The 22198-nt window shown below is 54.6% G+C and overlaps 7 protein-coding genes across 7 annotated transcripts; 3 read left to right on the forward strand and 4 right to left on the reverse strand.

Annotated features, from left to right (window-relative positions):
- Positions 1-44: 44 nt before the first annotated feature.
- Positions 45-1003, forward strand: CCMA1212_004277 (Chorismate mutase; the record flags this gene model as incomplete). The annotated part of the gene is made up of 3 exons (XM_073701588.1): positions 45-115; positions 196-256; positions 335-1003. 3 exons carry the CDS (start codon positions 45-47, stop codon positions 1001-1003), a joined length of 801 nt encoding a protein of 266 aa, XP_073559422.1.
- Positions 1004-2497: 1494 nt separating this feature from the next.
- On the forward strand, positions 2498-4392 carry CCMA1212_004279 (Vacuolar protein sorting-associated protein 17; the record flags this gene model as incomplete). The annotated part of the gene is made up of 3 exons (XM_073701589.1): positions 2498-2950; positions 3020-3473; positions 3530-4392. The coding sequence occupies 3 exons, from the start codon at positions 2498-2500 to the stop codon at positions 4390-4392; spliced, it is 1770 nt and encodes a 589-aa protein (XP_073559427.1).
- A 407-nt stretch (positions 4393-4799) lies between these two features.
- On the reverse strand, positions 4800-6434 carry CCMA1212_004280 (uncharacterized protein; the record flags this gene model as incomplete). Its single annotated transcript, XM_073701590.1, has 3 exons — positions 4800-5785; positions 5847-6140; positions 6431-6434. The coding sequence occupies 3 exons, from the start codon at positions 6432-6434 to the stop codon at positions 4800-4802; spliced, it is 1284 nt and encodes a 427-aa protein (XP_073559794.1).
- A 341-nt stretch (positions 6435-6775) lies between these two features.
- Positions 6776-7156, reverse strand: CCMA1212_004281 (uncharacterized protein; the record flags this gene model as incomplete). The annotated part of the gene is made up of 1 exon (XM_073701591.1): positions 6776-7156. The coding sequence occupies one exon, from the start codon at positions 7154-7156 to the stop codon at positions 6776-6778; it is 381 nt and encodes a 126-aa protein (XP_073559684.1).
- Positions 7157-7670: 514 nt separating this feature from the next.
- On the reverse strand, positions 7671-9588 carry CCMA1212_004282 (Efflux pump roqT; the record flags this gene model as incomplete). Its single annotated transcript, XM_073701592.1, has 4 exons — positions 7671-8302; positions 8361-8846; positions 8910-9008; positions 9069-9588. 4 exons carry the CDS (start codon positions 9586-9588, stop codon positions 7671-7673), a joined length of 1737 nt encoding a protein of 578 aa, XP_073559793.1.
- A 1601-nt stretch (positions 9589-11189) lies between these two features.
- On the forward strand, positions 11190-13767 carry CCMA1212_004284 (Transcription factor vrtR1; the record flags this gene model as incomplete). The annotated part of the gene is made up of 4 exons (XM_073701593.1): positions 11190-11644; positions 11720-11759; positions 11822-12316; positions 12406-13767. 4 exons carry the CDS (start codon positions 11190-11192, stop codon positions 13765-13767), a joined length of 2352 nt encoding a protein of 783 aa, XP_073559797.1.
- A 4086-nt stretch (positions 13768-17853) lies between these two features.
- On the reverse strand, positions 17854-19276 carry CCMA1212_004285 (Secondary metabolism regulator LAE1; the record flags this gene model as incomplete). Its single annotated transcript, XM_073701594.1, has 4 exons — positions 17854-18304; positions 18390-18663; positions 18723-18913; positions 19116-19276. 4 exons carry the CDS (start codon positions 19274-19276, stop codon positions 17854-17856), a joined length of 1077 nt encoding a protein of 358 aa, XP_073559798.1.
- Between the last annotated feature and the right edge of the window lie 2922 nt (positions 19277-22198).

Below are 22198 nucleotides of genomic sequence, written 5' to 3' on the forward strand. Positions count from 1 at the left end.
TGATTCCTTTATAGCCTCCTTTCTCTTCGTCATATCCTCTCATAATGGACTCAGCCGTCGACATGGCCGACAGCGAGCACGCGCTGGACCTCGCGCGCATCCGCTTCCAGCTCATGTGAGTCCCTCCCGAGCTCCCAGGAGCTCTCCCACGACCCAATTCAACACTCTTTCCAAGCCCACTGACGCTGGCTACAGCCGCCTCGAAGACACAATCACTTTCCACCTCATTGAGAGAGTTCAATTCCCCTACAACAAGGTAGGACGCAGATCCTCCAGAGACCAGCTTCCAAAAGGGGCCAACTCTCGTAGCTGACACGAATTCCTCCCTCGCCAGACAATCTACACGCCCGGCGCCATCTCCATCCCCGACAGCAACCTCAGCTTCTTCGACTGGTACTTCTTCCAGCAGGAAAAGCTGCAGTCCCTCATCCGTCGCTTCGAGTCGCCCGACGAATACCCCTTCTTCCCCGAGGCCGTCCAGAAGCCCATGCTCAAGCCCCTCAACTACCCCAAGATCCTGCACAACAACACCGTCTGCGTCAACGACAAGATCAAAAAGTTCTACATTGAAAAGTTCCTGCCCAAGGTGTGCCCCGACTTTGGCCGCGAGGACAGGGGCGAGTCGCAGGAGAACTACGGCTCGACGTCCACCTGCGACATTGCATGCCTGCAGGCCCTGTCGCGGAGAATCCACTTTGGCAAGTTCGTCGCCGAGTCAAAGTTCCAGTCGGACCCGGAGTACTACACGAAGCTCATCCAGGCCGAGGACCGCGAGGCCATTGGCCGGTCCATCACCAATGCCGCCGTGGAGAAGCAGGTCCTCGATCGACTGCGTCTGAAGGTCGAGACGTACGGCAAGGACCCGTCGCTGCTGGAGGGCGTGGAGCAGCCCGTTAAGATCAACGTCGACGCCGTGGTGTCCATGTACAAGGACTTTGTCATCCCATTGACCAAGGAGGTAGAGGTCGAGTACCTGATGCAGAGGCTCATACCCGAAGAGTAGGAGTAGTAGAGCAAGTGTTATACCATTTCTATTGCGGCGCAGCTATGTAATCACCCACGGCCTTGACGGCCTCTTTGAACTTACCCGCCTCAATGAGTATCATGTGCCCAAACGTCTTGATGCCCATCTCCTGGAACGCCCGCTTGCTGTCTGCCACCGCATCGTCCTCTTTCGTGTACCGGAAGCTGCCGTGCGCTACGGCGTACTTCTCCAGAACCTCATCCTCGGGATGGAAGTGGTAAGTAGAGGCCTCCTCCTTGGCCTTTTTCCGTTTCCGGTCCTCCACGTCCAGCGTCGACTCCACCTCCTGGTATGTCCGGGAGAGGATGAGATAATATGAGAAATCGTAGGGCTCCTTGTCTTCCAGCGCGTCCTCGACCTCCTCGACGAGCATCGTATATAGCGGTGGCGCAATCTCCGACGGCATGTTGATGAGGCGCTCGGAAAGGACGAGTCCGACGGGCTTCTGCGCGCCGAGGAGCTCCGCGACGGCCGATATTGACGGGTTGGTCTGCGCCTTGTCGACGAGGTACTTGATAATGTCTTTCATGGGCTCCTTGTCGCGGTGCTCGTGCGTGTTGAGGACCGTGAGCATGGCGTAGGCGTCGTTGGCCTTGCCGTCGACCTTGACCGTCGAGCCGATTGTCGGTTGCGACAGGACGAGGTCGGACAGCGCAGACATGTTGAAGAGGTTGGCGTCGACGTCGAAGAGTTGTCGCAGGAGTGACTTTGTGCCGTGGAAGTCAATCTCGGGGTCAAAGTTGAACCATTCGAACTCGACATTGACCATGTCAAAGTCCTGGGCTCGTCAGCGCAACTTGTCTCATGAAGCAATTCAAAGGGCATCGCCTCTCTTTGTCTCACCTCGTCATCGCTGCTGTCCTCGTCCATGCGATCGGCACCGGCATCAGCCGGCGGCGCATCCTTGGCCTCCTCCCTTGATCTCTTCTTGCCCATTGTGAGTTTGTCTGTTAAAAAGGACTGATGCAAGTTGTACGCGCTCCGCAATGACGATGCCGTGCAAATATCCTTTGAAAGATGCATCACTGCTGAGCTTCGATAACGAATTTTTGATCCCCACAAGCCCGCGCTAAGCCTCTTCCAGCCTCCCGATAAGAGCTTCGCGGCGTCTAGCCAAGCGCGATAAGCCCGCGTCTGTCCAGCCAATCAGCGGCCTCTCCCCAGACTTCGCAGCCTTCATGCGTGTCCCACCTTGAATTGTCGCAACATCAACTTACGTAGCCGAACTGAATCCACAGCTTCAACCAAGGCGGAACCAGAGCCTCGCGCACCCGCCATTTCCCGTGCTTCCAATCTGCGCCTCTTACGGCATGAGCAACAATCAATCTTGAGAGAATCTGCCTGCACCAACTCGCCGGGTATCGCCTTCTCCTCGCATAGCCAACCCCCCCCGCTGTCAGTTCGGACATCGTTGCGTTACACCCATATATTGCCGCTACAGCGAGAGCGTTGGCCTCTAGGAACCGCACCGCCATGGACTACAGCGCCTCCATACACGAGACCGAGGACCCTGCGGCGTCTCCCTGGGGCAACACGCCCGGCTCGTCCCCCCAGCACGACCGCACCACCTTTGCGAGCCTCACCGGCGATGCCCCTGTTCCCGCCTTCCCGTACACCCCGCAGCCGTCCAACGGCGACGATGTCTTCCCGCAGTCGGGCTCAATAACTCCCACAGCAGCGGGCGCGGAGGGCGACTTTGGAGATGCGGGCGTGGCGGCGTCGTCAGAGACAGGGACCGTGTCTGAGGCTGCCGAGTCGGAGGCCCCCCAGTCGACGGCTTCGACTGAGGCCCCGTCAGTAGAGCCGCAGCAGCAGCAGCAGCAGCAGCCTCGGAAGCCGCCGCAGCCCCAATTCAGGCTGCAGGCCAAGATTACAGGGCTGGAGCGGACAGGGAAGAAGGATCCGATACTGCGATTTGACGTCCACGTAAGTTGGTTCTTACAGCTCTTCTGCCTCACACGGTAGAATGGATCAGGATCTAACAGCCCCTCATAGACAAACCTGCCCCGGTTCCGCACCACCCAGTACCGAGATGTCCGGCGCTTGCATTCCGAATTTGTCAAACTGGGAGAGCACTTGATATCTGCCAACCCAGAGGCTCTAGTCCCCGCTGTTCCTCCTCCGATCACGTCTGCTGGCGCCGGTACCGAGGAGGACGAGAACCGAGTCAAGGCTCTGATGCAGCGATGGTTCAACTACGTGTGCGGAAATGAGGTGTTGATGAGGGACGATGAGATGGTGCTCTTCGTGGAAAGCGACTTCGGCTATAGCCCGCTGGTGAAGAGGAAGCAGCCCGCAACCGGCGTCCGCAGGAAGATCTTGAAGCAGTTTGCCCCGCCTCCTGATGATACCCCTGAGCTCGCAGAGGCTCGCCCCATCGTCAAACTCTTTTACCTTGGTACGATGGATGCCGGTCACAAGGTTGACAAGCTTGTCAAGGCTCGAAGAGGTAGGTTAAACCTGTCCATCCAAAACTTGATTCACCCTACTAACGCAATACTGCAGGTCTTGGTCTCGCCGAGTCTGATTACGGTGTCAAGCTCGGCGCCATGCACGTCCAAGAGCCGCACCCAGGCCTGGCAAACGCCTACAAGAAGCTCGGCAGAGTCATCCAGACCGTCGGCGACTACCACGCCGCCCAGGCCACAGCCGAGGCGACCACCATCGGGGACCCGTTCCAGTACCACTCGCAGGACGCCTTCATCGTCAAGGAGACCCTCACCAACCGCCAGATCCTCATCCGCGAGTACCTGCAGGCCCAGGAGGTCACGCGGAGCAAGCTCAACGCCGCCGACCGCCTCAAGGCCAGCTCCAGCGTGCGACGGGAAAAGGTCGACGAGGCCATCGCCGCCCTGGACGAGGCCCGCACGACCGAGACCCAGCTGTTCCACAAGACGAGCAGGGTCACGCAGAACCTCGTCCAGGAGCGCCGCAGGTGGTTCGAGCGGACGGCAAACGACCTGCGCCTCGAAATCAGGGAACTCGTCCTCCGCGAGATCGAAGCCGAGCGCCGCTCGCTCGCCCTCCTCGAGAGCGTCAGGGCCGACGTCCGCTCCATCGACGCCTCCGGCGGCCTCAGCCGCCTGGGCCGCGAGTCCCACCCCACCATCCGCCGGACGAGCCTCGCCGCCAGCCAGGGCCCTAAGGGGGACGCCTGGAGCGGCGTGCCCCGTCGCTCCGACGCCACCAGCCGCACCGCCTCCGTCGTGGGCAAGCTTTCCGACGAAGGAGAAGGCGAAAACGGCAAGGAGCCCGGCGCGGGTAAGCTCGGTGGCGGACTGGCCAACTTGGTTGGTCTGGAGGAGGATGACGAGGATAGGATTGATGCTAGGAATGCGGCGAGTCGGTTGGCCACGAGCACTTTTTGAGCGGGCGTGACTTTTATGTACAATGAAGTGCAGTCCTTTTTTCTACCGTCTTATATCTGGTTGATGAGCGCGACTTTTTGTCGTCAAGATAGTCCCCCATGAGAAATATGTCAGTAGCAATATAAACAGTCTGAATCGACTTCATGAGAAACACAATGTGTAATCATGGTGAACTTGTGGTATCAGCCATCTCGTCGTGATACTGCATGTTTTCGGTTTATTCCGTCATTAACCGGGGGCAAAGCATACGGGCCCTCGTTGAGTTCATTACCCATCTATCAGCCAAGTCTTGCGCAAAAGACAAACACGGGAAAAGCAAAAAAAGACCACAAACGCCTAAACATGCCTGTCGCAAAGTAGAACGAAAAAGCAACGCCCAAAGGCAAGCCTAAAGCCCCCCTCCGCCTTTAAACGTGCAGATCCCCAGTCCCAGCAATACTAAACGACGACCCGGAGTAATCCATCGTGCCGCGCCTCGCCGCAATCTTGCTCGCTTCAATCGCGTGAAACTTTCTGCCCACGTCCTTTGCCTGCACGACGCCCTGCATGATGGAGTTCAAGAGGCCCAAAAGATGGACGTTGTTGGTCTCGCTTTGGACTTCCTTCTCAAAGGCCTCCCTGTCTGACGGGATGACGAGGTCGAGGCGACTAACCAGGGCCTGAATCTGTCGGAGGATATTGAGTGATGGGGTGGTGTTGTTGGAATCCGTGTCCATGCTCTCTCCATCCTGAGCGTCTCCGTCCTGAGCATCTCCGTGGGTGAATGAAGGTGGCAGACGCTGCAGGTAGGTAGTGATGAGCTGAATCCGCGAGTGAAGCATCTTGATGGCGTTTGCCTTGGCCGTCAGCGACGCCAGCATCTCCTCCTCCTCCCGCGAAAGAGCAGAAACACCATCCACCGCCGCGTCCTTCTTGTCCTCGACCTGGCTTTCCACCAGCCTCCGCTTTCCTTTTCCGTTCGATTCTATGGAACGAGCCGGCCGTTCCTCCTTGGCTGTCGGAGCGGAAGCGCTGGCGGTCGCGTTTCCTCCGCCGCTGGCCACGTAGTTCATGCTAATCATCTCGGTCTCGTCCGTCTCGACTGAATACGGCACCTCGCGGAACTTGAGCTTGAGCCTGGACTCGCCGTCGTCCATCTTCTTGTCTTCGCCGTCGTTTTCACCTCGGACGTCGTCGACCTCGTAGTTGCTCTCGTATATCGTCAGCGGCAATTTGCCGCCTACTGAGTGCTGCAGGACCTCTTGGGGGTGGAAGCCGAGCAGAACGGCCGACTCGTTCCAGTTCTCGAGGATCTGGTTGTGGATCGGCAGGATAGTGGGCGAAGGGCCTGATGACGACAGCAGGGTGTACCAGCCGACAAAGTCCAGTTTCCGGTCCTTATGCACAAGACACACTGGTGAAGAAGAGAAATGAGTTAGCAAAGGAATGGGTTGTGGAGGAAGCCCTAGCCTTACTTTGCTCGAGCCTTGCGCTGAACTTGGCTGCGTTGATCAGGTACCCTCCCTCTACCTGGGGAGCTTCCTGGACGTGGCACTCAAAGGCGTGCTCGATGGTGATATCGCGGCCATTCTGCTGGCCCAGCAGGGCTCCGATAATGGGGCCCTTTTGCTCGCGCAGGGTGTGTCGTGTGATGTAGTCGGAGATTGTGAGGAGCACCAGCGGGTGCAGGACGGCCTGGAGCTGGGAGCTCTTCTGGGTGGACAGAAGAGGGTTGGAGCTGGGAGCGTCCATGGCGGAAGGGATGTTTGCTGGCGCGGATACCCTTTAATGTATTGTTCGTGCTTGCGATTGATGAAGAGGATATTCAGTGAGGAGAAAGTCGAGCAGAGACGTGTCGGTATTTGGAGTTGGAGGTTGGAGTTGGTCAAGTACAAGTAACGATTGAAGTTGGTGGAGAGTCGCAGGTCGAGCAGCTGCCCCGCGTGTGGGGTTGAACTGCAGCTGTCGTGCTGACTAAGCTGCTCCTCGAACTACTTGCGAGCCGAGAATCAAAAGCAGGCATTGATCAAGGGAAGACTACAATTTCCACCAGGTCTACTCATGAATGTTCTCGCAACCTGTTGTTGAGTTATGAACATGCATTGCTTTCCACTTTTATTTGGGAATGGAGCAAGGAGGAGCCCTAAAGCCAGGCTTGTCTTGCAGCCGTTCTGACTTACACAACCTAAGGATAACATCATCTCCTATACTCTAGAACCTCTCTTATATGGGTAACTGGATCCAGATGAATGACGGGAACCAAGAGATTTCTCACTCTGTCTTTCTTTGCTATTGTCTGGAGAAAAAATACGCAATCGTGATATGTGTGCAGTTCAAGACGAGTACAATCCTCCTAGCCATCACATGCTCCCTAAAACACCAACAAAACAGCTTCACATAACTCTCACCAACCAGTCTCCTCAGCCGCCTCCTCCTCAGCCCTCCTCCTCGCCACCGCCTCCCCCCCAATCTTCTCCTGCAACTCCTTCAGCGCCCTGATCCTCTCCTCCGCAAGCCCCTTTCGAATCCTCTCCAGCTGCATCACCATCGTCTGACAGTCTTGCCCCCTCGCAAGCTCCGTCAACCTCGCCAACTCATTCCCATACGTAGCATACAAGTCAACAATCTTCTTGTGGCGAGAGTCGGGGTTGCACTTGGGGCATTTGTCCTCAGAGGTGCGGTTCTCAATCTTTTTTTCGCATCTGTTGCCCTCGTTTAAACAGCGGGATCTGTATTCGATGGTGTTGTGGCGGCAGGAGTATTTTGTTCTTATGACTTCGCACATTTTGGGGGTCCTTTTTGGGGGTGAGAGCTTAGGGAGCTTGGCGTGGGTTGGATGTTTTGGTTATGTGAGTGATGTGGAGTGGAGGGGGTTGGTTTGATATGAAGTAGAGGGAATTGGAATGGGATATGGGACGTTGTGGCTGGGAGTTGTTATAGGTATGATGACCGGATGAGAATGTCCTGAACGTCATCTTGTGAATATGCCCACGGACGGCATCTGAACAGGAGCAAACACAGGTGAACTTGGTGAAATCGGGACACGACATCACTTAACTGAGTCCGAACAGCGTCAATTGTCACGCTCATCCATGGAAGGCATTCTCACAGCAACACGGGCAAAGTCTTAAAGTTTGTCAGAGAAGTAAATGTCTCGGAGGGGGGGGGGTATACATTGAAAGGAGGAGAGAGTAAGGTGTCTGTCTAGGTTACAACCGGCCTGTTCAAGTATGCTCCAATCCACGTTTTATATCGCCGTAACGCCAATGTCCATGTTCAATGCTAAGCGAATTTGCTTGTTATGCCTTCACATGCTGATTCTTTGGCTTCTTGACGCTTCCCCATTCGATGCCCAGGGCAGCCACGAGCTGAGCACAGGTCAATGCCAACGCAGCCAGGAATATGTGCGTGCAGGCGTAGTTATACGCATTCACCACAGCAGAAACAAACTGAGGAGGTACAACTTTGCTCAGCTCAGTCGCACCGCTCTTGATGATGATCTCGGGATCCAGTCCCGGCACGTCTTTCAGATGAGACACGAGCAAGGTGTTCAGAACCGTTTGGCCAACGGACAAGAAGATGGCGCCTCCAAGCTGCTGAGCAAAGAACAAGATCGAAACACCGGTAGGTATCTCCTTCTTCGGAAGCGTGGCCTGAACAGCAAGGTTTGCCGTCTGGAATCCAAAGCCCAGCCCGAATCCGGCGAGGAATTGGTAGCCAATCCAGTGAGGGGATCCAGTGGTTGGCTTGAAAGTGAATAAAAGGCCTTCGCCCACGGCCATGATGCAGGGAGCTAGGACTAGAGCCGGCTTGTAGTATCCAATGCGCTGGGTCAGGATTCCAGACGTGGTTACAGCGATGACAAGGCTCAACACCAGGGGGAGTGTGTAGATGCCAGACCGCACGGGGCTAATACCATGTGTGGTTTGAACTAGACAGCCGCGTCAGTTCAGTACCAAAGCTCGTGAAGACTAGGTGAATACACTTACACCACAAAGGAATGAAATAAACCAAGAGCATCATGGCGCCTGCGACAAAGAGCATGTATAGTGTCGCGCAGAGCAAGGTCCTCTGGCTAATCACCTTGGGAGGTAGTGACGCCGTCTCGGGCATTTTGACCTGGACAAAGGCAAACGCCAAGGCACACACTCCAAACATGATGAAGAGAAGAATGATTCTCCAGTTGTTCCATGCGTATACCGAGCCGCCCCACTGCAAAGCGAGCAAGAGACAAACAGTTGAGGGGATGAAGAACAAAGTGCCGAGCGGGTCGAGGCGGAGAATTTGTTCTTTGACGGAGGCGGGCGCTTTGGGCTTCGGAGGTACCCTGAGGAAGAAGAAGAGGAGGATGAAAGCGACGACTCCGACGGGCAAGTTGATATAGAAGCACCATCTCCATGAGACGTTTTCCGTAAAGGCACCGCCCATGAGAGGGCCAGTGATGCTTGCAACGCCAAATATGAGACCGAACGAGGCTGTTTGGGTCAAGTGTCAGTGCAAAGTTCGTATATTCAAGCGCCTCGGGGGTCTGGTAGTACCTTGAAACATGGGGCGCTTCGCCAGAGGGATCAGGTCGATGGTGGTAAGTAGAGACCCAGTTGTGATGCCAGCAGATCCCACTCCTGCTATAGCCCGGCCTGTAATCCGTCAGTTGTCTCGTACTTTGTCATATGGTTCCACGCCGTGAGGTTGCATACCGGCTATAAACACAGACGAGCTCGGCGCAGAGCCACAGATGGCAGACCCAATCTCGAAGATGACAATACACGTCAAAAACGTCCAACGCAAATCGTAGAAGCGGTATATCCGCCCCCAGACCAGTTGAAATGCTGCCGTTGTAAGCATATACGATGATCCATACCAGCCAATGTCCGACAGCGAGTGGAAGTCGTCCGTGATTGTCGGAATGGCAGTAGAGATGATGGTCCGGTCCAAGGCAACGAGGAACATGGACACAAAAGCACTGACGATGATGAGCCAGAACTTGAGAGACTTGGGCTTGTAGTTGTCTTCGGCGCTGTCAGGGGCTGGGCCTGCCTCATTGTCGTTGTTGGCTGGCTGTGCAATTGTTGGTTCCTGTATCGGACTGGGCTTTTCGACGCTGAGAGTAGCCGTGATTGGCGTGTTTGCGACCTCTGTTGAAGATACAGAGGTTCTCGGTAGCTGGATGGCAGACGCTGCCTCTTCCGCCCCGACCTTCTCCTCAGGAACAGCCATGGCAAAGGATGTCGATGGTGTACCGGATGCCGCAGTCGTACTTAGGCGGACGAGTCGAGATACTTTTTCCGTTGAACAGGACAGGTTGTGCTCGTTGGACGAGCCTTTATGCGTGTCCAAGGTCGACCCATATGGACGACTAGTCCAGAGGGGAATGCTGTTTGCATTCTTCCACGCCCACCGCCTCGCGTACCCGGCATTACGTCTAACTGGGCCGTCTCCTCGGGCTCTGTCGGGCAAGGCAGCAAAACACAGAGACAGACACTTTACATATCTGCCGTCTGGCTGTTCTTCGGTACCGTGGCTCGGAGAGCCTCCCTGACTTACACGCGACGGCCAGAGACATCGGACACGTAACCGGGCGCTAGTACGTGTTGGGCCGGTGGCGTCCTGCCCTCGGTCCCGAATCAATGTCCGAGCTGAATAGCATCAACCCGTATTGGCCGTGAATGCCGAGGGTCTTTCGATTTATCGATAGGAAAGATGTCTTGAGTGCACAGATGCATCGGGCGGTGATGGTCTTGCATAGCCGAAGAGAAAGGGCTGGCGGAAAGGCAGTCTTGTCAGAATACGCGTAATGCTGAGTAGCGCTTGAATGCCAGTCGTATGTAGCAACCATAAACAAGCTCTTTGCATAAGGTGGTTGTATGCCATTTGTCCCTTCTATGGAGCTTCGAGGGTAGGTACGCACTCGGTCTGCTGAGGATGGTCACACGTGTGAAGACACGCCTTCATGCAGCCGCATCTCGGCGACGGAGAGTCATGGTAACAAAGGTTGGAGCGACACCATGCCAGCATGCTGATTGCTTGGGTGAGGTGGCGAAAGGTGTAAAGGCTGAAGCGGCATCACGATGTTCGTCTTCGTTTCAAAGAGCCCAGCACCGCTCCTTCCTGTTCTACGGAGTACATATCGATAGGATCGATAAGATAACCCAGCCCACAAAACGCGATGCCTCAGACAGATACTTTGGGTAGCATCGCAAAATCCTCCCAAGAGGAGCAAAGACAAAAGTCACGATGCCGCATCGCGCTCCCGCTCTGCTCTTCTTCTCTCCGCTCTCAACACACCGAACCCAAGCGATGCTCCATCTGGATCTAGATGATCACCGTCCAAACAAGGTAAAAAGCGGCTACCACCCAATCTCCACCGCCCAGCCAGCCGCGTCTCCCATTGGCCGTGGCCGCTGCAACGCCAATCAAGCCCCCCGCTTTCTCTCTCCTCCCTCCCTCGTCTTCTCGTCCGGACCGGCGCAGAACAAACAACCGCTTCCACCAAAGTTCAGGTTCTGGGCCCGGGTCCGAAACGACGACCTCGCAGCCGACGGCGCCCGCCGAGACTCAGCCCTACAGGCGCTGCAAACCTGCGAATCCGGTGAAAACGGCGCTCCAGAGCAGCCCAACAATCTGTTCAGCTGCATGCAGGGTTGGAGGACGCCTGTCAGCATCCGCCAATCAGTCCGTGCCAGCGTCACGCGGGGACTCGCAGCTCTCGTCGACTAGCCCAGAATATTGACTGAAGGCCTCTGGAATGCCGCTGGATCGGCCCTGGGACCTCCAGATCGGACAATTTTCTAGCAGCCGCTGTCTTTCATCCTTGGCTCATGTCTGCTGAAGGCTTTACCGGCCTTGAAGGCCCCAACCAAGCCCCGCCGCCGCCACCCGCCTCGCATGGCCGGCCTCTACACCAGTCGCAGCAAGCAATTGACCCGTTGTCGGTCAAATTGACCAGAGGCACTAGCTGCGTCTTGTGTCAACAGCGCAAGGTCCGTTGCGATAGGAACAAGCCATGTGCGAACTGCGTCAAGGCTGGTGCAGAGTGCCGAGTAATTCCTCCGCAGCCTCCGAGAAGACGGCGCAAGAAGCTGCAGGAAAAGGACCTGATTGAGCGGCTACGCAAGTACGAAAGCCTCTTGGCACAGAATGGCGTCAAGTTTGATGCCATGGACCCCGAATACAGGGGCGATGGCAATCCTGGCGACGATGTGGACGAGCTGGAGACCGATTTTGAGGGTTTAAAGACTTCCCCAGAAGCAGGTTCCGGCAATCCAACAGGCGGGTAAGTTGGTCATCTACAGGAAGTGTACGGAAGAAAGTGAGATGTGATAACAGGCTAATACAAAGTGCGTGTAAGGTCTCATGAACCCGGAGCCTGGTTTTCACTTCACAAAGAGGTAAGCCCCTCTTCAACGGATCCTTCTCGTCCTCCTTGTCTTGGTCCTGACTGCAGAAATAGTTCAGAGCCAGTGAGCAACTGCTCAAGGACTCGTCCGAGGATGAGGATGAGGTCTTTAACAAAAAGTCCTTTATCCATTCCGCCTTTGACAAGATGTTTGAGAACCAAGATGGCTTCCCATTCATCATCGGAGGCTCCTTTGCCCCAGTCACGCACAGCCACCCTTCTGCCGTCCAAGTGCTGCAGTTGTGGCAGATATACATTGACAACATCAATCCCCTGCTCAAGATCACCCACGTACCGAGCATCCAGAGCAAGATCATCGAGGCAACATCGCGACTTCATGCGGCTCCCAAGAACATCGAAGCCCTCATGTTCGGCATCTACGTAATCTCCATTCACTCAATTGAGGATGCCGAAGCGCAGAGGATATTTGGCGAGACGAAACAGGAACTGCTGGGCCGGTATTTCCCGGCACTCCAGCAAGCCTTGGTCAATGCCAGTTTCATGCGGGTTCCGGATGCCTTGACTCTGCAGGCGTATCTTTTGTATTTGGTAAGTCTGTCCCCTATTCTCTAGCAAAGCTTCTTCGACTATCCTCTTGTTAAGCACATCTGAGCTGATATGGTTTACACATGCGTTAGATGACCGTTCGATGGTTTATAGACCCGAGGCAGGTATTTTGCATGATGGGCATCGCGGTGCGCATGGCCCAGCGGATGGGCCTTCACCGAGACCCTGGCGGGTATGGCCTCTCGCCCTTTGAGGTCGAGCAGAGGCGGCGACTATGGTGGACACTTGTTTCCTACGATCGCCGCGTGGGAGAGATGACGGGCTCGACGGTGACCGCGCTCACGTCGGGCTGTGACTGCAAGAAGCCATTAAACGTCAACGATTCTGACCTCCACGTTGACGGCAAAGAACCTCCGACGCCACACACTGGGCCTACGGAAATGCTGTTTGCCCTAACACGCGTCGAGCTCTCCATGGCGGTGGCGAGCAACAGCAACCGAGACAGCTTCAAGCTGCACGCGGACAAGAATGGCAACTCCCCGCAACCTGGAAAACCGCCGCCTGTGACGGTTCGCCTTGCCGGCCAAGACACTCCCCCGTACACACTCGAGGGGTTCTGTGCTCACATGGAGGGCACGTACTTGGCCCACTGCGATGCCAAGATCCCCCTCCACTTCTTCACCATGACGATGACGCGAGCGGCGCTCTGCAAGATGCGAATCATCAACTATCTCGTGCGCAGGCACAACGGCGAGGCGATGCCGCTGGACGACGTGGAACGAGACGCCCTCACGATACAAGCCATCACGTGGGTGGAGCACGACAATGTAGTCATGTCGGCGGAAAGCCTCCGGCCGTACAGATGGTACGCGATGCACTACTTCCCGTTCCCGGCGTACATGTTCCTGGTACAGGAGCTGCGCAAGCGCGTTGCGGGACCGCTGGTAGAGAGAGCCTGGACGGCCATCGAAGCGAACTACGGGCTCAGGGGCTTGCTGTCGAACCTTCACAGCCCGATGCATGGGGCCTTTAGCGGTCTGTTCGTCAAAGCCTGGGCGGCGCACCACGACGCCCAGCGAGCGGCAGGGAAGAACATGGCCACACCGCGCTTCATGGCCGTCCTTCAGGAGCACGTCGAGGCGAGGCGAAGGGCGCGGTCGGAAAATCGCTCGGAGGCTGGCCAACAGCAGCCGCCGGTGGCCTTTCCCCGCGCACGCTCCGGCGAGACGTCGCCGATGGAGCACGGCGCCATGATGACTCCGCCGGTGGACCAGAGCGGCGGATTCGGAGCCACCCAGCCGGCCATGGCGCCGCCAAGCACTGCGTCTGGGGAGGACGGAGACATGGACTGGTCGTTTCTCATCGCGGGCTACCAGGACGCCGACACGTTTCAAGGCTTCAGCGCCCCTAATCACGGAGGCTTCGGGAACGGCATGGGCGGGTTCGGCGGGCCCGGGGGACCTGCAGGACCTGGAGGGATGTTTGGGAACTAGAGTGGGAGCACACGCAGCATTAGCCTGGCGGGAGAGCGAGATAAGGGGCAAGCGGCAGTTTTTTTTTTGACGCTGACATAAAGTCCGGGGCGAGTCTTTTCTTTATGTTTTTGGACTTTCTCTCTTTGCGCGTTGGAATACGATTCGCGATATCCGTTGGCTAGAATATTTTCACAAGCAAGGCAAGGAAGCAGCAAGAGCATCATCACTCAACCACAGCTGTTGTTATTTCCAAGGCAGTCAGACGCTAATAGAACCCTCCACTACTTCTTATGCAATCCTGCGAGCTCCTCGTTTCACCAAACCCCGCCATAAGCACTCGACTGTCGATCTCGGCGTCGCCTGTCTGCCGGCCACGCGAAAGCCACGAGCCGTCCTGAACCACCTGGTGTTTGAGGTCCCCTGGCAGGGCCGGCATGAAGATATACTCCGTTTCCAGCTCTAGTGGTTGACAAAGCTGAACAGAATTAGGAAACTCGGCCATTTTTGCGCGGGCTCTGTTCCTTTTTTTCTGCTCATAGGTGAGGGAGTAAAGAAAAATAAGAATCTTACGCTTTATTCCCCATTGGCAGAATCAAATGCCGTGTTGACAATCTGAACCCCCTCCTCCCCTGCCGTGAATGAACAAGAGCGCGGTAACCGGCTTCGCCTCGACATTACGAGGACTTTGGGATTACTAGGCTCATCGTCAATGATGACTGCGATCGCGTTATGCCGTCGCATCAATGCCCATTATACCCGCCTCCTCCCCTGTACTAGTCTTCGTGCTACTTTTTGTCTTTGACCAGGTTCATTTATTTTTATATTCATGGCGTGTTATTACCTTCGGATATACGTGCGGCTTTTGATGCTCAGCTTAGTACTATTAGTAGGTGCTTGCCTTTATTACGGAGTATATAGGAATAGGTAAGGTATGAAATGAAATATGACTAGATTACGGTAGGTAGGCAGGGTTGATGACAGTGGCCAGGGAATATATTCATTCAGGGATTAAATTTTCCGGAGGCATAGGGAGTACATATTGACGAGAAAGTGAAGTTTGAAAGTGAAGTTTGAAAGTAAGAAGAGAAGATGCCTCGTGATTTATATCCAAGGTTTTGTATGTTGGCATCTATATATATAGTGTCCCGTCTTCTTGGGTGGATGAGTGGGAAAAGCCAAGGCAAGGCAAAACAAGGCAAGGTACCTTACATGAAAGTACTCCCTCCCCCCCCTCTGCCTGTCTTCCCGATGGTACCTAGCATCCAAGATGGGAAAAATCCCTGCAAAACTTGTCAGGCTGGCCAGTGTAACCGTCCGGTCCGTCCCTCCACACGCCGGTCCGAGTCTGCTAAACGGCTGTTTGTTCTACCTTGTATGTATGTCCCCAAGGCTAATAAGGTAAGGTAGCATCTCACCAGATACAAACAAACAAGTAGTCCTAGCAAGCACAACGATTTCATTTCGTTTCCAGATATGATATACTAACGAACTCAGATTTCCATTGCTAGCTTGCGGGTTTGTTGCACCATGGATTTCTTTTTTTATTGAGAGCGTATAGGTAGATTTTGATGGGAGGCAGGTAATTATTTGTATGTGAGTATGTATGTTTGTTGTAAGTTTGGTTGGTTCGGGTTCTCGGTGAAGGAGTTTAAAGGGGGGACCATACACGGACTTGGAGCTGGACGAAAGAGGTAAAATCGGGGGTGTGTGCATTTTCCGGGCAACCCGATCGGTCAACATTGGGGACGAAAAGGCATGTACAGGACATACAGTATATGTACGCTGCAGTGAAGGGAACATCAACTACATCTTCTCACAGGGAGAACAGAAAAAGACTGAAAAGCACGCGGAAGCGAGTCAAAATAAAGAAAGAAAAAAATAAATAAATAAATAAAAAGTAAAAACAGACGAAGCTGCTATATATATATATATACCCATCTGGCATTAAAGCACAGCCATCCGCGTAAATAGCATCTGGAGACAATGGGCCAGCTATACCAGGGCGAATAGTGCCTAATAAATGCACCTAGGATACTCCGTAAGGTAATGTAAAGGTAAAGGTAAAGGTATCTTGGTTTTGGCTTGGCTGGGAGTACAGCAAAGTACGGGGGGGGGGGTGCAAGTTCCATGGTTGGTCAGGGTAGGATTGTGCATCTCATGGTAGGTAAACGGGATTCGGTAACCGATGCGCGCACGCATATGTGTTTATATCCGTCCGTCCCAGTTCCAGACAGCAAGCAGCGCCCCCTCCCCGGAACGAAAGCGAGATCTAAAAAGGGTTTCTGCATGTTGGGGTCCAACATACATATGTGCCCTTCTTCTTGTCTATCATACAAGTGCCCTTCAAGACAACGACACGTGTAAAATCGATCTGATCAAAACCAAGCACAGTGCGAGTCTGGAAACAAGAGGAAAGGATGAAGACTTTTGATGAGGATGAAGATGTACCATATAAGTAAGTTGTAAGCAGAGAGAGGGTGGATGCCAAGGACAAGAGGGGCAGAAGAATGAATATGGTCTAAATTGGATGGATGGATTGATGGGCAAATGGGGTAAGGACCGGGATGTTCATGCTGCGAGATCACGCACGTTACTCTGATCACATCCACTCCCTTCATCCCTATCCCGCGGCCCAGCCATGACCAGGTTCGGTAGGCAAGGTCAAAGTATTCTGGTATTTAGTATCAATACCAACCTGCCTTGCCGCATGCTGACTTGCCGCATGCAGTGCGTCCGTAGATCAGTATGGATCTCGGCGTGATGGGGATGCCCTTATAGACTAATGGATTGGTTGACTGATTGATTGATTGATTGATTGATGTGTTGCGTTTCTGCTTTGCTCGCAGACATATAAGTACTCCAAGTAGGAGACCCGCGACAAGTGTCTGTCTATCCATAAGGTATCCAATGCACGACTCCCCTGAATCGACAACACCTCGACCGGTAACTCAATGACAAGAGAGAGGGAAATCCGTTTACCAACAAAGAAAATCCGCAAAGACAGACCCATTAACCCCGTCTCGAGATTTCAGGATACTTCAATCAGTCAAAGCGCCAAAGACAAGGATAAAGAAGAGGAAACAAAAGTCACGGCGACAGCCGTATTTCCTGTCCCTTCTCTCACGCAATAAGCAACAAATCCCCAGAATAAAGTGGGCATGTTTTTTGATCCTCTCTGAGATGCCATCCACCCTCCCAAGGTTGGTTTTCAAGTAAAATGGCAGCACAATACCAAAGAAATTAGGGAAAGGAAACGCCGCAATGCCGAACCAAGCCCAGAAACCAAACCAAGCCAGGAAAGAAGAGGAAACGCCGTTTCTTTCGTCCGTTCCCAAAGTTACATGTATCAGTTACCCCCCCGAAAACCTAGCGCCGTAAATCAGTGCCCCCCCCTTTCGGAATGCCCTCTTTTACCCTCTCATGATGCAGTCGTGCTCCCGGTCAATGCAGGAATATGATGATTGTTTTTTTTTTTTCTTTTTCGTTTCGTTTCTTGCGGTCGAGGTGTCAATGTGATTAGTTTGTTTTGACCTGGGCGTGTGATGCGGCCCCTCGGCAGTAGACCGGAGATGGGGGAGAAATTGCCAGCATGAGGTCAGTCGGATAGCTAGTAATGTGGTTCCTCCCCACCGTCTTATGCTCGTCCCGTAATCTTTAGCTCCTTTTCCTCCTCTCCTCTCTTCTGAATCGGCGATAAGTCTCTTCAGAAACCCGTGCTTGTCTTGTTGAATATTAGGCAAACACTTACCCCACTCAGGCAAGGAAATGTTGAGAGAGGGCGAGGAGAGGGCAAGACCAAGGGTATGGCCCGTTGTGATGTTTTGTATAGATATCGTTTGCGAAGCGGACGGCGGGTGGTTCGAGCTGGACACCGCCAATGCAGTCATGCTTCAAAGCTGGAGTCAATGCGTGTGTCGTGCCGGGAGTGCTGTTGTCTCCTCCTTCAGCAGCTTGACAGTTTCCAACCTCTGTTTTTTTTTCCTTTTTTTTTTTCTTTTTCCTTTTTTTTTTTCGTCCATATTTCTTGTTTCCTCGTTTGTGATGGATATCATTAGGTCGTAAAATTCTTCCTCTTCTTTGTTTCTTTTTCTCCTCCATTTTTCCTCACAGCGGCTTCTGTGCCCAGACAATCCCCCAGTCGAGGCGAGCATGTACCTTTGTGTTGTCCATGGCCATGAGCGTCTCCTGGCACAATTGCCTGGCCTCTTCCTCGGTGATGCCCAGGTCTTCGTGTCGGATGAGCAGCGCCGCGGTCCAGTCGATCAGGTTGTCCTGGTTGAACATGCCCATTTCTCGGTCTCGTGAGCGCCGTGACCACCGCCCCAGGGGAATCGGCGTGTGCTGCTCCTGAATGTTGACAAAGCCCATCTGCCGTAGGACGTGGGGAAGCGTCGGGGGGAAGTAGAGCTGCCAGCCGTACTTTTGCGCAAAGGGGCCGTCGTTTACGAGGTCGTATAGGCGCTGAACGGGGTGATCTATCGCGGGGGTGCCGTCCTCCCAGGTTACGGGTATGAAGAGATCATGGCACTCTATCCATCCGCCCGGTTTCAAGGCTCTGTTGCCGATTTGGTCAGATACTGTCTTGTGACGTGGGGTCATGAAAGGGAGAGGAGGGGTTGCGCATAGGGGCATCGTCGTACTCGTAAGCTCGTTGCAGAAACAGCTCGGGGTGGCGGACAGTTTGTATGACTGATCTGGTGTGAATAAGGTCGGCGCCAGAGTAGATTCTCGTCCACGGCCGGTCTGCATCGTCGAGATCTTCCACCCGGAACTCGGCGTTTGGCGGTGACCAAGGAGGCTGGATGGCGGAAATGTCGGTGCCGATGACGCGAGCACTGGGAAATCGCTCGGCCACTTTGTTGCGAGGAAAAGTTAGTTTGAGAAGCTCGAGGTCAAAGCATTGCCGTCGCGGTACTGCACTTGGTCCCTCGAAAACGGGGAGGGGGCGAAAGGGAGGAAGGGGAAATGCGAACCATCAATGGGCCAGAAGCCTGCGCCGGTGCCCAGATCAACAATCTTCTGAGGATTGTCGCCTATCGGGGCCTTGAAGTACTCGCCGTTGAGCAGATAGTCGGAGTAGACCCGGTGTTTGAGGTGCTCGCGGGCCTGCTCTGTGTCGTCGTTCGGCAATCCATAGCGTTCGTCAAACCAGCCCTGGTATCGCCTGTGGTCAGGAGTTGGTCAGCCATCATACATTCTGGCTCGGCTGTTCTTGTTCCTTCCGTGTTCCCTTTTGTTTTTCATTTTTTCCCCCTTCCTTTTTCCTTCTCTCCCTTGTTCCCTGTTCCTTGTTCTCTTCTTTTTTGGGGGGATTCGCCACCCAGAGGCTGTCGGGAGCTTATGGGGGTCAGGGATCCGTGACATACCTCCCGTTTTTGTATCTGTGAACCATCTGGGCGGTGTCGATGGAGGTGAACTCTGAGAAATCCACGGTTTCGGCATAGTCTGACGTTGAGTCCTCGCTGGAACCGTGCTGATCGCCGCCGCCTCCGGACCCGGGAGGGCCTTGAGAGTTGAGGGAGCTCATGATGGCCCAGCGTGGAGACGACAGTTGAGGGTCAAGGTGCTATTCAGGGCTATATCCGGACGAGAGACGCAGCCTGCAGCTGAGGAGGGACGAGGCGAGGAATAAGAGACGGAGAAAAAGCGAGTGAGCTGCGAGGCGAGGATGGGGTAAAAAAAAAGGGTCGACCAGAAATGCCTATGCTAGAAGAGTCCCCTGGGCTGATTGGATGGAGGCGTCCGCCAACTTGCACCCGCAGCGAACAAGCCGCTATTTGCAGGCAAAGGCCACAAGAAGTGAGTGGAACGTCTCCGGTTCGGGGACCCAAGGTCGATCTATTCTAGCACAGAATTGGAAGGGCCCCGAAGTAATTTGCAGAAGTGGTCCAGCAAGAAGAGAGGAAAAGATGAGGGCTGAGAGAGGATGCCGTAATATAAAATAGAAAAACAGGGAAAAAAGCAAAAGAGGTGACCAAGAAACGAGACGCCCCCCAGAATGCGGACGCGGACACGGGAAGGGCAAAGAGAAGAAGAGGTCAAGACCAGTTCTGCCGGCCCAGTAGGCTGGGTCCGTCAACTGGGGATGGATGGGACCTGAAGGCGCAAGGGCTTTTGCCTGGCCAATGCGAGGCGATACGGGGATGCAGGAATCGCTTGGGATGTGGTCATATAGCAGCAGCTTGGCTGTGGCAGAGACGGGAGGGTGTGAGCGATGCGGGTGCGGGTGAGGGTGCAGGTGAGACAAGGCAAGACAAGGCAAGACAAGGTAAGGCAAGGCTTCGGAGCCAGAGAGACGGGACACAGGGAGCAGGGATGCGGAGAGAAATAGAGGAATGACCGGGAGAGGAGAGAAGAGAATGCGATGAATTGCGTTAGAGCGAGCTGCGAGGCCTGCGAGTTCTGGCTAGAAGCTCGAGTCGAGGGGGGGGGATTTGGGATAGAGAGCTGGAGCTGGAGCTGGGCGGATCTGGATTTGGATTTCTCGGGGGCCGGATGGCGGGAGTTTGCTCTGTTTTAGCTGGGCCTGGGGGACATGTTCAAGGCAAGGCCAGGCAAGGTACAGGCCCTGCCAGCGTGCATGTACGAGTACCTGGGCAGAGGTACCGACGCGGACAGGACCTTGGGAAGGCCGAGGCAGGGAGGATCCAGATCCCCTAGGGGGGGTGTGGGCACAAGCAAGAGCAGAAGAGCGAGCGAGGGAGACGGAGAGCAGAGGGAGTGCAAAAGGGGGGCGTGGCTCGAGACAGAATCAATTAGGCTCCGCGGTCTTTAATATGCTGTTGGTTGGTGTCTGAGCCAGAGATCCGGTAGCGGGTGGAGAGCTGGGTGGCTGACTGCCTGCTGCTAGACGCTACCTTACATGCCTTACCGTTTTCCTGGGCGCCGTGCTGTCGGGACGTGAACCAAATTGGCGGGCGGGGGAAAATTGATTTGGTAAGATGAAAGGATGAGGATGATTCGACGGAGGAAGGGAGAGAAAACTGGAAGTTCTAATTCGTGAGAGAGAAGGCTGCCAAGCAACACTGGGGAAGGATTTTGAAGAATCAATGGCGGGGGTGACAGATTGGTGTAGGCGGAGGAGCAAGAAGTACAAATCGGTGATGGAATTGGTCGTAGCGGTACGAGGCAAAGGTGCTAATGCCGCCTGCAGCATGTCGAATTGGCAGCAATGACGGCGCGACAACGGCCAACAGGTGCTGTCACTGAATTTGCCAAATGGAAAAGATTCCATTGACTAATCACAGAGTAATAGTAAACGGGAATGCTGAAACGAGCCCGTACATCGCATCCAATGGTCGCAATGCAACAAGCATTCCAAGCAAGCCACGAATGCCAGCGCCAAGGGAGGGGTAGCCGGGACTGGATGAGGTCAAGATTCGCTCCCTGCACCGTGGCCAAACTCTGGACCAGATGCGCCGGAAAAGGCACCTAGCCAGGCCAATAGCTCCAGCTATTAGAGACCCTTCTAGACGCCATCCATGATGCTAGTCGTCTGCCTGAGCAAATGCTTCCAAACAACCCCCTCTCTCCCCCTTGGACTGCCACCATACCATCACCAAGGAAGAAATGGATGACGCAGGCCAATACGGGCGAGAGAGAGAGCTGCGAGATGATGGCGTTCACTCCATCGTGCGAGCGAGGCGCTGCTGCTCCAAACGTAGAGAATGTGTACAGCTCACCACACAACACAACTGCCAAGGCGGTGGACTGTTTCGCCAGACATCGCTTGAGCTTCTCAGCGCGGCTCGCTAAGCTTGGAGCTGTGCGGCCCCGGGGTGGATTTACGTCAAGTTTACCGTACCGCGTAATACCAAGACTGAAGCACCTTGACATCCCTGGCTCAGAGACAACGAGGAGAAAGGAGACCAAACATGCCGAAGCGAGGAGGGAGAGAAGCGAACAGAACACTTGAGGGTAAGCATTGCGGCTGTCGGTTTGCTCGCCAAAGCCAGGACCGTCATCAAAGTCCCCTGGCCATGGCTTGCTCGACTTGGACGCTTTGGTGTTGACCAGTGCTAACGTGAACCACTAATTAGGAGCCACCAGCCAACTGACAGTCCATGGATGCTAATCTGTCCTTCCGCATGTGCCTTCACCGTGATTTTTAGCATGGCCGGCCTTGGGCTATGCGAACAGCAGCTCTAGCGCTCAATTACTAAATGACTGCTGCGTTCAATATGTATGACCGCTGCTTGCGACCGTGCTTCTCTCTAGCGGTTCATCCTTCGCATACCTAGAGCTGCCTGCAAGTTCCATCTACGTGCATCTCACAGAGAACCAGGCTCGCACGGCATGGCCAGATGTGGCACAAGCACAAGCAGCCGGACCCGACAGTCTGGTGCGGTGTGTCATCCAATCCATCCATTGATCCCTTCTGGCCTAAGACGTCTCGGTAGTTCCAGTCCGCTCACAGCGGCTGCTGCCAGCTGTTTGCTCCCGGGGGGGG

The sequence above is a fragment of the Trichoderma ghanense genome, assembly GCF_004382785.1.
Source record: "Trichoderma ghanense strain CCMA-1212 chromosome Unknown scaffold_4, whole genome shotgun sequence".
Lineage (NCBI taxonomy): Eukaryota > Fungi > Ascomycota > Sordariomycetes > Hypocreales > Hypocreaceae > Trichoderma > Trichoderma ghanense.